The 13,914-nt window shown below is 38.8% G+C and overlaps 1 protein-coding gene across 4 annotated transcripts in view; it reads left to right on the top strand.

Moving 5' to 3' along the window:
* Haus2 (HAUS augmin like complex subunit 2) overlaps positions 1-13,914 on the top strand; it is a 26,187-nt gene extending 12,273 nt beyond the window's left edge. The window contains exons 2-6 of one of the 4 annotated variants that reach the window (XM_003475446.4): positions 1,387-1,479; positions 2,701-2,770; positions 5,409-5,541; positions 8,072-8,180; positions 11,660-13,914. In XM_003475446.4, coding sequence (XP_003475494.2) covers positions 1,387-1,479; positions 2,701-2,770; positions 5,409-5,541; positions 8,072-8,180; positions 11,660-11,851 — 597 coding nt within the window. In that variant the 3' untranslated portion in view covers positions 11,852-13,914. Of the gene's footprint in view, positions 1-1,386; positions 1,480-2,700; positions 2,771-5,408; positions 5,542-8,071; positions 8,181-11,659 lie in introns of those variants that run through there. The other 3 variants (XM_023567398.2, XM_023567397.2, XM_023567399.2) reach the window with 3 other exon arrangements.

The raw sequence follows: 13,914 nt of genomic DNA, 5'->3' as shown, positions 1-13,914 counted from the left end.
AAATGTTAATCTTTATGAAAAGTGAAGTGGCAGTTTGATAAGGGATTGTGTTTTTTGATCTTTATTATTTTCTTCTATTTGTTTTTTGTTTTAGTCTATCTTTTATTTTTAATTTCTCAAGGAAAAGATATGAGCATAATTTTCTTCTTTTCTAATAAATGTACTTGGTGTTAAAAAATTTTTTTTTAAATTAAACTAAAAATAAAAACAAACCAAAAAAAAAAAATCTGGAGAATGTTAAGTTCATTTTTTCAGCTAGCCAGTATTTCACTATGAATGACACAGTTCATAGACTTATGGTCAGAATTGATTTCTTTGACCTGAGTAATGAAACCAGAAAGCTGTTTAGTCATGGCAGCCACTCTGTCTATGCAAATACCAGCCCAAGTGATCAGTTTGGTTTTCCTGATATGTAATCATTCAAAGACTTGACTAATTCTGCAGTTGTGGAGTTAGTTTGTACCAAAAGCACATATAACATTCATCCATGCACATCCTCGAAAAAGCAAGTATTGTTGCCTTGTTACTGGTAGACTTATCAACCTGTATTATGACTCAACACTTTCTAATGTCTGTGACTCAACATCTTCTACTTTATCAGTCCATCTTGTTACTGTGCTAACAGAAAAAGGAGCACATGCCATCTTTTGAACTACAACCTCTTCTGTAGTTTACCACATAGGTCCTTAGCAGCAGCCAGGACCAACTCTTCACCCATAGTTAAAGACTTAGCTTTAGCAGTGCAGTTAAGCACTAAGAATGTTGCTGTCAGTGTAGATACATTTGGTGAAGTGGTAGCCTTGACTAATTGTTTCTGTGCTTCGTGTTTGTGGTTTGTTGTTGTTGTTATTGTTGTTTTTAAGATACTCCAAAAGCTTATTTAATGCAGAGTACTTGGTCTCCGTATGATAAAGATGTTTTAAAGGTTTCATGGCTTTCCTGGATAGCAGTCTCCACATATACAAAGCAGGCTTGGAGAATGTAAATCTCCTGTGGCAGTGAACGCATAATTTAAGTAGGTATTTTCTTTTAAGTGCAACTTTCTTTTTGTTAGCAGTCAAAGTCTTCTGCTGTCTTTCCCCTTTTTCATAGAAGCTTGCAGTAATGTTTATTTTTTGCTCATTTTATCTAGGACTAGCTTGTAGGCTTCAGGAAATAATACCAATAGTCTTCTCTATTTCTCACTTTTTAAACATTCTGGCAACACCTTTGTGACAATAAAGATTTTACAAACAGGAAATATCCCCTGTTGCTGTTTTGTTCTGTATTTCATGTTCAGGGCCAGGATTGGGCATAATGTCTTCTTTAGTCCTATGGGCATGCTATTCCAACATACACAGAAACTTTCTGTCACATCATCTTACTTTCATGTTCATGTACCAATAGGAAATGTTAAACATATCAAAGAAATCGGCTCCTTGCTTTGTGAACTTCTCCAAACTACAGCAGACTACAAATATTCAAGCTGAAATCTACCAGGTAATTTATGTTGAACTGTTTACACCCTATTTCTACAGGGAAAGAAACACAATACTTAGGTTGGGGTATTCAATAGTAGTGCAGATGCATGGCATGTGTAAGGTACTGGGTTCGATTCTTGGCTAAAATAGAACAAGGTAGGCATAGTGGTATATGCCTGCAGTCCCAGCACTTTGGGGGAGGCTAAGGCAAAAGGATCTCAGGTTTAAGCCCAGTTTGGGTAAATTAGTAAGACATAACAGTAACGACAGGAAGGCAATAGCACTAAAATGAAAAGCTTTGTTAAATCACCTGGGCTCCTATATAGGTAAATCATCTTCCATCACAAGGCGGCCTGCCTGTGTGAGTAGGATGGTATTGAATTTTCAATCCTCTTGCCTCATCCTCCCTGAGTGCAAGGACTACAAGTGTAGCCAGGTATGGTGGTGCTTGCCTGTAATCTTAGCATTTGGAGGCTGAGGCAGGAGTATTGCTGTAAGTTTGAAGCCAGCCTGGGCTCCATAGTGAGTTAAGACCAACCTGAACTACACAACTACACAGGCAGACCCATCTCAACAAGAAAAAAAAAAAAAAAAAGATTACAGATGTATATCACCATGCCTGGTTTCAGAGAGAACCTCTCTCCCCTACATACATCTGCTACCAGGGATTGAACCCAAGGCCTTCCACTGAACTCTATACCCCACCCGTATTTTTTTTTTTTAAATTTTTAGAGCATTGCTAAGTTGGTAAGTTACCCAGGCTGGGTTAAAATTTGTGATCCTACTGCCTCAGCCTCCCAAGGTGCCAGGAGTACAGTGTGTGACACCAGACCTGGCTGTGGAGAGCTTCTTAAAAATGAAATTTAGATCCCAGCACTGTCGCATTCTGAACACATGGGAAATCTGAGACCTCTGTGGGGCCTGTAGGGTGCTATATGTTCTGACTTGTCTACCCACTGCCTTGTTTCCTGTGCCCCAGGAACCTTGACTGCAACTAACTCCCTCTCCCCCATTTCAGGGACTCCTGTACTTGTTAATGAACAAGACTAGGGCAGGGAAAATACAGCTAGTCAGAGCAGACAACATGAGATGGGAGCAGGGTGGAGGGGGGTAGCAGTGACACAGGGACTGCTTCTGTGTAGGGTGGTGCCCAGTGCTGCAGTTTTAACAGTGCTTGAGCCTTTAGCCTCATGATACTCTCTGAGTAAGCTGAATGTTACTACTTTTGTTGCTAATGAAGAAAAGCCTGGAAATTGAACTTCTGGAACTAGAGAAAGAAACAGCAGATGTTGTTCATCCTTTGTATTTGGGTAAGTGGTTTGGTTAAGCTCATAATCATTGGAATTTCAACTTTTTCTTGGATTACTGTAGCAAAATTTTGCTGTGCTGAAGTTGTTCCAGATATTGCCTTGTAGCTCCTAAAGAATTCTAGTTCTCAGTGGCATACGCCTGTAATCCCAGCACTCAGGAGGCTGAAGTAGGAAGAGGGCTGTGAGTTCAAGGCCAGCCTGAACTGCATAGCAAGACTCTGTCCAAAAAGACTCACACACACACAAAATTCTATTTCTCTGCACAAATACAAGTCCTGCTGACTTGGCTAGTACAAATAGTCTAAAATATGACTGAGCTGACTCCCATATTAATCCATTTTCTATTGCTTTATCAAAACATCTGATGTTTCAAAATATATTTTTAAAAGGAGGTTTAGTGAGTACACAGTCTGGAGGACTAAGAGCATGGCATCAGCTGGCCCTGGTAAGGTGGATGGTGCCACAGTGCTAGAGAGAGTGCTTGCAAGAGAGAAAGGATATGTGCAAGACAGGAAGCCAGATAATGATTCAAGGGCTAGGCTCTTTCATAACTGACCAGTAACCAGAGTCCCAGAACTACGCTGGTTTCTCCAAGGCAATTTCCTCCTGACCTAATGCTTCCTGCCAATCCTTACCTCTCAGAGGTTCCGTGCAGCCTTCCAACACTACCACCTTGAGAACTGCACTCCTCACACACAAGTCCCTAACACATGACCTCCATGGGGATGCACTCTAGCCTATTCAACTCCGCTCCCCAGAGTCAAGAGAAGACAGAAGACTAAGAAAGGGTGAAGAACTTTCCAGACGAAAGGCGATTAATATAGCCTGACAGTTTAAGCATTGTCTTATTATGGATTGTATATTCAGTAAAAAAAAAAAGTGCTGGGGACACTTGATCTAAATATGGCCCGTATTAAATAGTAGTAACATTGGGCTGGGGATTTAGCTCAGCGGCATAAGCGCCTGCCTTGCAAGCAGGCAGTCGTGAGTTCGATACCCAGTATCAATAAAAAGGAAAAAGACAAAAAAATAAAGTAAAATAAATGAATGAATAAATAAATAGTAGTAACATTGTGTCAATGTTAAATTTTTTGAAAAAAAATTCAGATTTTAATAATGTGCTAGATGGTACTGTATATATAAGAGAATGTTCTTGTTCTTGCAAAAGACATGCTAAAGTCTTAAGGGTAAAGGATCTTGCTGTCTGCAACATAAGCTAAAATGAATCTTTTTGAGAATAAAGGGTAGGTTTCATATGTTTGTATGTGTGCTAGTGTAGAGTGAGATCAGAAGAAAAAAATGTTGCTAGATGTTAATAATTGATACATCTAAGGGAAATGTATATAGAAGTTTATAGAATGTTTTAAATCTTTTTATGTAAGTTTGAATTTTTCAAATGAAAAGATTTTTTTTTTTTGTTTTGTTTTTGAGATAGGGTCTCACTATATAACCCAGGCTGGCCTTGAACATGTGATCCTCTTGCTTCAACCTCCTGAGTGCTGAGATTGCAGGCATGCATCACCATGCCTGGCTTCAAATTTAAATTTTATAGAAGAGGAAGTTGACAACCATTAACTGCATTCTAGGAACAATTCTATGATAATCACAAGTAACTTGTATGATTACCTTTTTATTTATTTATGTTTTACTTTTTGGATTATATGTTTGTTTGTGACAAGGTCTTGCTATATAATCCAGGCTGACCTCACACTCACTATGTAGCCTAAATTGGCCTCAAACTGTCCATCCTCCTGCCTCAACCTCCTAAGTGCTGGGATGACAGGCGTGTGCCACCATGCCCAACTGATTTACTTTTTAATGTTCCTATGTAGGATACTAGAGGAAGGATAGGAAAAGAGACTTTATGTGAAGAATATGGCTCTGGCTATGAAAATTGAGTAAGAGTGAGGCATAGTGGCACACCTATAATCCCAGCACTAGAGACTGAAGCAGGGAGATTAGCACAAATTCAAGGCCAGCCTGGGGTACATAGCACAAATCTCTAGCTCAGAAACAAATAGGCTTTAGCTCTTATGTTTGTTTGTCAGTGGGAAAAGTGAGAGAAAGCTTTTGAAATTAGTACTGGTATTAAGAGATAAGAGTGGGCAAAGAGGGGGATACTTAGGAGGGAAATTGCAGATTCATTTTTTCTTACTTTGATCTTTTTTTGTTGATGTTTCGTTTGGTTTTGGTTTTGGTAATGGGGATCAAACTTAGAACTTTGGGCTTGCCGGCAGGTGCTTGTGCCGCTGAGCTAAACCCTCAGCCCCTTTACATTGGTGTTGCTGTATTGCTCAGGTTGATTTGAACTCCTCCTCTGAAGGGGTCTTTTTCCCCCCCATATTCTAAATGCTGGAATTACAGGCCCTGGCCTGTAATTGTACTTGGCCTTGCATTAAGTTGTAACATTGTTATTAAGAAGGAAGCATTCGGGGGCTGGGGATTTAGCTCAGCGGTATAAGCGCCTGCCTTGCAAGCAGGCAGTTGTGAGTTCGATCCCCGGTACCGGTAAAAATGAAAAAGACAAAAAAAAAAAAAAAAAAAAAAAAAAAAAAAAAAGAAAAAGAAGAAGGAGGAAGCATTGGGGATCACAAATTTACTTGCCCTGTGCTGTCACCACTATTTCTTATTTGTGTAGCTCAGAAGTGTCACACCCTGCAAAGCATCAATACTCATCTGGAAGCAGTGCTAAAAAAGAAGAGGTCCCTCAGGCAAAAGCTGTTGAAGCCCATGTGCCAAGAAAACTTACCTGTGGAAGCTGTTTACCACAGGTTAGCCTCTGGAGTGGGAATGAGCAGTTCTCCATGTTTTCTGAGGGTAGTTTTTGGTGAGACTAGCAGTTACTTTATACTATCACTCATGAAACAGTGTATTGCTGATTATATTTGTTAACATTACTGTTGATAAACCAGAAAAAAAATCTTCAGAATCTTTTTTTTTACAACCTTATGTTTTACCAAGCAGGCCCTTATGCTGCTGAGCTAAACCCCCAGCCTATAAATCCTCAGTTATTAAAGAATTGTAGCTATGGGCTCAGTGGCATAAGCACTTGCCTGGCAAGCATGAGGTCATGAATTGGATCCATGGTACCAAAAAAAAAAAAAAAAAAAAAAAAAAGAATTGTAGCTATGGTGAAAAAAAGAACTTCTTTTGCTCATCGTGTGTTGGAAATTATAAATTTTTTTGTCTGTGTGTGTGTGTGTCTTTTTCCTTTTTTTGGTACCGAGGATCGAACTCACGACTGCCTGCTTACAAGGCAGGCGCTTATGCCACTGAGCTAAATCCCCAGCCCCTGGAAATTATAAATTTGGCTTAAGTGAAAAAAGTTAAATCCAAACATGTAACAAAGTGGATAAAAATTAGTTTTTATGTATAGATTGTTTTCTTGAAGTAAATTTATTATTGAATTAATGTTGCATATATATAAAATTATGTTGGATGTGTTTAACATGAAAAGCTCAAAACAGTGTCAACTATAGGGAAGTAAAAAATTGAATGCTGATCTCATCTGTGTTGTGTATTTTCTTCAAAATCTTGGGCATATGTTTTCAACTTTTGCCTCAATTTTATAGTCCATAGAATGGGATGGTTTCTGTTGTCTTCCTCATTAGTGTATTACATAGATCGAATTGAAAGTTTAGGATTTTTTTGGTTTTGTTTCTGTTTTACTTGTGACTGGGTCTCACTGTGTAGTCCAGGCTGGTCTTGAACTCACTGTGTAGTCCAAGCTGGCCTCATATTAATGGCATTCTCTTGCCTCCACCTTCTGAGTGCTACAATTATAGGTGTACACCACCATTTGGAGCTCTTTTTATTTTTGAGACAGTCTTGCTATGTTGCTCAGGTTGACCTTGAACTTACTGTTTTTCTATCATAGGCTCTGAGTAGCTGGGATTATTGTCTCTTAAATGTCAGAACTTTTTATTTTGTAGTAAGATAATAATGTAACCCTTGTTCTTTTGGCTATATTCAATATTTGGTCATTAATGTATATACAGTATTATATACTTCAGAGAAGAACTGAGGGCCTCTGCTGGTGGCACAAGTCCAAGGCCATCCTGGGCTACATAGTAAATTTAAGGCCAGCCTCAACTACAAAATGAGACTGTGTCTCAAAAAACAAACAAAACTGCATAATGATTTTAAAGCATTTTCCAAATCCAAAAATTTGATGTACCTTTATGTGAAGATTTTCAATATAGTATATTTATCCTATTCAGTCTTAAAATGAGTACATTTAAATGGAATGAAGTTTTAGCTAGAGAAATCCCTTATGAAAAAATTATTACCATTGAGGGTTATCTAACATTAGGTTGGATTCTAGATATGATTAATGTTGTCTTTCTGGTTTCTGTCTCTTTCTTTCTTTTGGATAAGAAGTTAAGTCCTGCTTTTAAAGGAAAAGAGAAAGCCCTTTTTCTCTTTTGTTTTTGTGGTACTGGGAATTGAACCCAGGACTGTTGTACTACATCCTCAGAAAAAAAAATTTTTTTTTTAATTTTAAGACAAGATCTTACTAAGTTGTTAAATTGTCCAGACTGGATTTGAACTTGTGATCCTCTTGCCTGGGCCTCTGAGAGTGCAGGGATGGGATTAGAGACATTTATTACCAGGCCTGTAGAGAAGAATCTCTCTCTCTAAAAATTTATTTTATTTTTTATGTTTAATTATTTTGAGACAGCATCTCTCTTTGTAGTTCAGCTAACTTTAAACTCACTACGTAGCCCAACCTGGCTTTGAACTCATGGCAATTCTCTTACCTCAGCCTCACAAGTGCTGGGATTACAGATGTGCACCACCATAGTTAGCCTATCATTGGTATTTTTGTGAATACAGGGAGATTGTTATTGGCTCATTAGGCTGATTGTAATTCTCTTAATATAAATTAAGAGTAGGGGCTGGGGATTTAGCTCAGTGGCATAAGCACCTGCCTTGCAAGCAGGTGGTCGTGAGTTCGATCCCCAGTACCGATTAAAAAAAAAAAAGGAGGCTGGGGATTTAGCTCAGCGGCATAAGTGCCTGCCTTGCAAGCAGGCAGTCGTGAATTCGATCCCCGGTACCAATAAAAAGGAAAAAGACAAAAAAATAATAATAATAATAATACAAATTAAGAGTCTTGAAGGAAGGACTGGGGATTTAGCTCAGCGGTATAAGCACCTGCCTTGCAAGCAGGCGTTCATGAGTTCGATCCCCAGTACCAATAAAAAAGAAAAAGACCAAAAAAAAAAGAGTCTTGAAGGAAAAATAAGGTAACAGAAACATAAACATAAAAATACTGAATTTTTTTCCTCCATGTTTTAGGTACATGGTACATTTGTTGCAGTTGGCTGTGACTTTCATTGAGAAATTGGAAACCCATCTTGAAACAGTTAGAAATATCCCTCATTTAGATGAAAATCTAAAGAAAATGGTGAGTAGCAATGTAACTATATTTCATTCTCTTGTACTAGAATCTCAAAATGTGTTATTGTCTTAGTTACATTTCTTGTTGCTAAGACAAAATGCCCAACACCTTGAGCCAAGGATTTAGCTCAGCAGCATAAGCACCACCTGGCAAGTGAGAGGTTGTGAGTTCAATCCTTGGTAAAAAAAAAAAAAAAATCCACAAATTAAAGAAAGAAAATTATTTCAGCTCAAAGTTTGTAGAGATTTCAGTTCATAGTCAGCTGGTTCCAAGGCAGGGTGGGATGGCAAAGGACATCACAGAGAAGAAATAGGCTGGCAGGATATAACAAAGGAGCAAGCAACAGCTGCAGCCTGCCCTTCCCTTTTATTTATCCCTTCTAGGCTACCTGCCTTTTGGGTGATGCCATCCATGCTTAGGGAGGGCCTTCTCTTGGGGCTGGGGATTTAGCTCAGCGACATAAGCGCCTGCCTTGCAAGCAGGCAGTCGTGAGTTCGATCCCTGGTATCGATAAAAACGAAAAAGACAAAAAAAAAAAAAAGGGAGGGCCTTCTCATTATCCACTATGCTAAAGCAGTCAGTGGACTAATTTAGTAATTACACATTCTTAATCCCAGCATCATACATTTTAGATCCCCCACCCCACCTTCAAAAAGCACCATCTATGACCACATGAAGCTTTGGGGACATCTAGATACAAGCCATAACAGTGATCCTTTCATTTAACTTTTTAATCACTAAATATATGAGCTCATTATTTTTAAAATCAAGAAGTTTTTTGTAGCCAGGCACAATGTTACATGCCTGAATCCCAACTATTCAGGAAGCTAAAAACAAGAGAATAGCAAGTTTGAAGACAGCCTAGGTACCCTGCCTCAGCCTCCTGAATGCTGAATGGGTAGGCATGCACCAGCACACTTGACTTAGAAATCATTTCAATACATTTTTTTCTTTCCAGAATTTAGTAAAAATATATAATCTTCTTATGCAAGGGCTCTGATCCATGTATTATAAAAGATAGATGGGGCTGGGGATTTAGCTCAGCAGCATAAGTGCCTGCCTGGCAAGTGCGAGGTCGTGAGTTCGATCTCCGGTACCACAAAAAATAAATAAATAAATAAATAAAAAAAAGATAGATGTCCTTGAATCCTTTCCTCGGGTTCTTAGTTTAATGAGACAGCATGAAGAGCCATGCTTTGTACTTTTATAGGACTGTGTTTATGTAAGTGCAGCATTTGATTATAAAGAGATGTATTTGAGTACCATAGTATACTCCTAAAATCCTAGCTACTTCACAAATTCAAGGCTATCCTGAGCAAATTAGCAAGACTGTATCATAATAAAGTTTTCAAAAGGTTGAATGTCCCTGGGGTCAGTCTTCAGTACAGGGAAAATCCTTTAAATGTCCATAAGGAAAAGCTATCTATTGAGGACAAAGAAAAGAAGGATTACTTCCAGTGTAGAGGGATTGGGAGTAGAATAGAGTAGAGGGAGAGTTCAAAAGGTTTTATATAGGAATTAATGGAAAGCTGAGTCTTGCCCTCCACGTCTTTTGGTCTCTTTGAAATAGAGTTGCACTATACAGTTCAGACTGGCCTTGAACTCACTTTGTAACGAGGATGTCCTTAAACTCGCAACAATCCTCCTGCCTCACATTCCTGAGTGCTGGAATTACAGGCATGTGCTACCACACCCATCTTGGAAAGCTGAATCCTGAATTGTAAAATTTCACCTTGTATCAGAAAGAATACTTTTGGCCAATGTATCAATGTGAAGAAGATAAGAAAGTCAGAGTTTGAGGAGAAAGTGATATTTTAGTTACCTGAGGAAATTGGGGCTAATTTATGATATGTCTTGAAAATCAGATCAAGAACTTTAGACTTTACTACTGTACTACAGAGCTATTGAGTATTTCATTCATTCATTCATTTATTGATGGCACTGAAGCCTGGAGCAGTAACTTCACCCTGAACTCCATCCCTAGCTTTTTCTTTTTATCTTGAGACAGTATCTCATTAAGTCACTAAATTACCTAGGCTGGGTTTGAATTTAAGATCTTCCTGCCTGCACCTGTCAGAGTGCTGAAATTATACATGTGTACCCCTCCATGCCTGGCTGAATGTTTGTTTATTTATTTTATTTACTTTTTAGTGAAGAGGACAAAATAGTAACTTGGTCAGAATTGTGCTGTAAGTGTGGAGAAAATACTGATTAGAATAGACTGAGCCTTGTTCTAAGTATGGACAGAGAACAACATCATGTGGAAGTTCATGAAAAATGCAGAATTATAAGACTTGCTGGGCATGGTGACACATGCCCGTAATCCCAGTATTCAGGAGGCTGAAGCAGGAGGACTGCCACAAGTTCAAGGACAGCCTGAGCTACATAGTAAATTTAAGACCACCCTGAACTATATACCAAGACCCTGTCTCAGAAAAAAAAGAAAAGAAAAGAAAAAAAAACAATTACAGAGCTCAATTGTAAAGCACTTGCTTCGCATTCACAAGGCCCAGGGTTTCATTCCCAATACTGTCCCCACTCCCCAAAAAAGAAAGAAGGTAAGAAGGGAGGGAGAGAGGGAGAAAAGGGGGAAGGTAAGGAGAAAAGGAAGGAAGACAGAAAGAAAGAAAGTGAATTGTAGGCTTCATTTTCTTCAACCTTCAAAATCAGAATCTACATTTTAAAGAAATTCTTTGAGTGATTCCTGTATTAGCACATTTTAAAATATGATCTAGCCAGGTATAGCTCAGTGACACAGCACCTGCATGATAAACACAAGGTTGTGAATTCAATTCCCAGTACCAAAAAATAAATAAAATAAGTGATCTGCTCTGAATTAGAGAATTAAAGACACCTAGAAACTAATTATAGTCATCCACATTAAAGACTCACATAAAATATATAGAAATATAGGAATACAAAGGCTTGTATAGATTTTTTTTCCCCTATTTTTGAAGTCACATTTCTAGATCTTGGCCATTATGTAGACAAAGGACTCTGTCGAGGTAATGCAGTTTTTTTTTTGCTTATTTTGAGACAGTGTCTTGTTGTGTAGCCCAGGCAGGCCTCAAACTCACAGCCACCTTCCTACCTCAGCCTCTTGAGTACTGGGATTACAGACATGTGCCACTGTGCCCAACTTGAGTTTTTGCTATGTCTTACATATGTAAATGTTTAGTTGTTTGCTGAGCTGTGGAGTCTGAGATATTGAATGTACATCTAGATGAAGATTGTCCATGAACTTAAACATGGGACTGAGAACATCAGGTTTAACAACAGGTTGAGTTGATGACTGACAATAAAGGAAAAATGAACTCACAAAGAGAGGGTATGTACTTTAGCAAGGAAGAAAACAATTTTAAGGGAATTTTGCAATAAGGGACTAGAAAAGTTCAGGTATAACTTTTGGAGTTACAACCATTTGTGAAATTATAATGAGTTAATGACAGATTTCTCCTATTTTTTGTTTCTTTCAAATGTTACAGAGCAAGGCTTTAGCCAAAATGGATATTTTGGTGAATGAGACCGAGGAACTAGCAGAGAATATACTTAAGTGGCGGGAACAACAAAAGGAAGTTTCTTTTTGGATCCCCAAAATGTTAGATGAAGAAAATTATGCTCATAAATATGACATTGTTAAACCTTCTTTACCTTTCACTTCTAAAGTTCACATTTAAACTACTAATGCCAAGGGCCCATCGTCTTTATTTTTACTTTAATATATATGTATATATGAAGTGCATTTCTGGGGGATTGTCACATGGGTATATATGCTTAGCTGCTACCAGTACTAAAAGAGCCCTGTTTTTTGTTTGTTTTGTTTGGCTTGGTTTGGTTAGGTTTTGTCTTTTTGAGACAGAGTCTTGCCATGAAGTTCAGGCTGGCATCGAACTCAGTTTGTAGCCCAGGCTGGTCTCAAACCTGCAGTGATCCTCCTGCCTTACTTTCCCAAGTGCTGGGATTATAGGCAAGTGCCACCATGCCCTGTTAAGAGCCCTGTTTTTATTGAAGTACCAAGATTCCAGGGTTCATTAGGACCAAACTTATTTTTCCTGTTTTTCATATATTCTTAATCTGTTTTTCAGAAAACTAATATAAACAATTATGGCTGTATTGATTAACATAAATGAGTTAACCATTCCTCAGGTAGGAAATTCTTTATTATGTCTTTTTTTCAAAATCATCTTTCTAAATTTTCTTCTTAAATCTGAAAATATCTATGGCAATTATTCCTCTGGAATTCTCACAGTGTGCAGGAAAAATAACATAGCAGACATGTTATCCATAGAAAGTCCCACTGACAAGACTGGTCCTTGGCTGACCCCCCTGGGAGCTTAACTGTCAGGAGGGCCCCCTCCACTCTCACTGCCAAGAGTGGCTCAGTGTGACCCACCTAATTGTATAATGTGGCTTGTCCTGAACACTTGCTTTCCTCATGGGAGTTGAGAATTTTGATACATTCCAGAAGGAACCTTTGTGACTAGTCTGTTAAAACCCTGGGCCTTCTATCTCTTAACAGGTTTCCCTGGTAGGTGACTTTTCTTGTATATGATCACAGTTCAATTGCTGGAGCTGTGAGGCATGTCTTCTCTGATTCCACTGGCAAAGGACTTGTGCCTGGTTTTCCCCCACTTTGCACCATGAACCTTTTCCCTTTGCTGTTTTGATTTGTGCATGTGCGTGCGTGTGTGTGTGTGTGTGTGTGTGTGTGTGTGTCTGTCTGTCTGTCTGTACGTACGCATGTGTGTGTCTTGGTGCTAGATCGAACCCAGGCCCTTGTGCATATGGAGCACTTGCTCTGTCATTGTGCCTAGCCCTTGCCTTGTGTGTTCTGCATATATAGACCATGGTTATGAGTATGGTGATATGCTGAGGCCTGTGAATGTTTGTAGCAAAGCCTGTTCTTGTACTTCCTAATACACTATTCAATTCCTGAGGATGTTCACTGGCAGCCTTATGAACAAGCCAAGAAAAATAGGAGAACAAATCAAAGAAGCAACACACTATAGTAAATTTTTAAATGTTTATCTTGCAAACTGCTCAGACATTTCACCTGAGATTATTGTTACGTGGTTTGTTTTTTTTTTTTTTTTTTTTGGTCTTTTTTCCTTTTTATCGGTCCTGGGGATCGAACTCACAACTGCCTGCTTGCAAGGCAGGCGCTTATGCCGCTGAGCTAAATCCCCAGCCCCCGAGATTATTGTTATTGTAATGCAGGGCATGGTGGTTCACATCCATAATCCTAACACTTGGGAGGTTGAGGCAGGAGGATCGTGGCAAAGTGGACGCAAGCCTGGGTTACATAGTAAGTTTAAGGATAGTCTAAACAACATAGTAAGATCCTGTCTCAAGAAAACCCCCAAAAAAGTGCATAAAATACTGGTCATATTGTAACAGAAAATGTGTGCCACTGCCCCCGCCCACCTGCTGCCTGTATGCTTCAGTTTCTTAGTTGCCCAGGTAATAGTTACTGTTGCCTCTATGTCTTAGAAATGGTGAGTCACAGTGATGCAAAGCTGGTCACTATGATGCACATTGTATAAACTGGTTGCCAACTGACAAGCCATTCTGCCACTGTACTTCCTGTTTACTTATCCCATATAAGCCCCAGACCACCAGACATCAGGACCTGATATTCTGGGAATGCTTGATCAGTGCCCCTTGATGTAAATAGATCTACCTCCAAATCCTGGGTGTTGTTTTGGTGTTTTGTAATAAAGATGTATTCATTTGTATCACA

The sequence above is a fragment of the Cavia porcellus genome, unplaced genomic scaffold, assembly GCF_034190915.1.
Source record: "Cavia porcellus strain 051 isolate PalLab524CR breed Dunkin Hartley unplaced genomic scaffold, mCavPor4.1 scaffold_6, whole genome shotgun sequence".
Lineage (NCBI taxonomy): Eukaryota > Metazoa > Chordata > Mammalia > Rodentia > Caviidae > Cavia > Cavia porcellus.
Note: the sequence above shows the minus strand (reverse complement) of the source record. Positions and strands in the feature narration are given on the sequence as shown.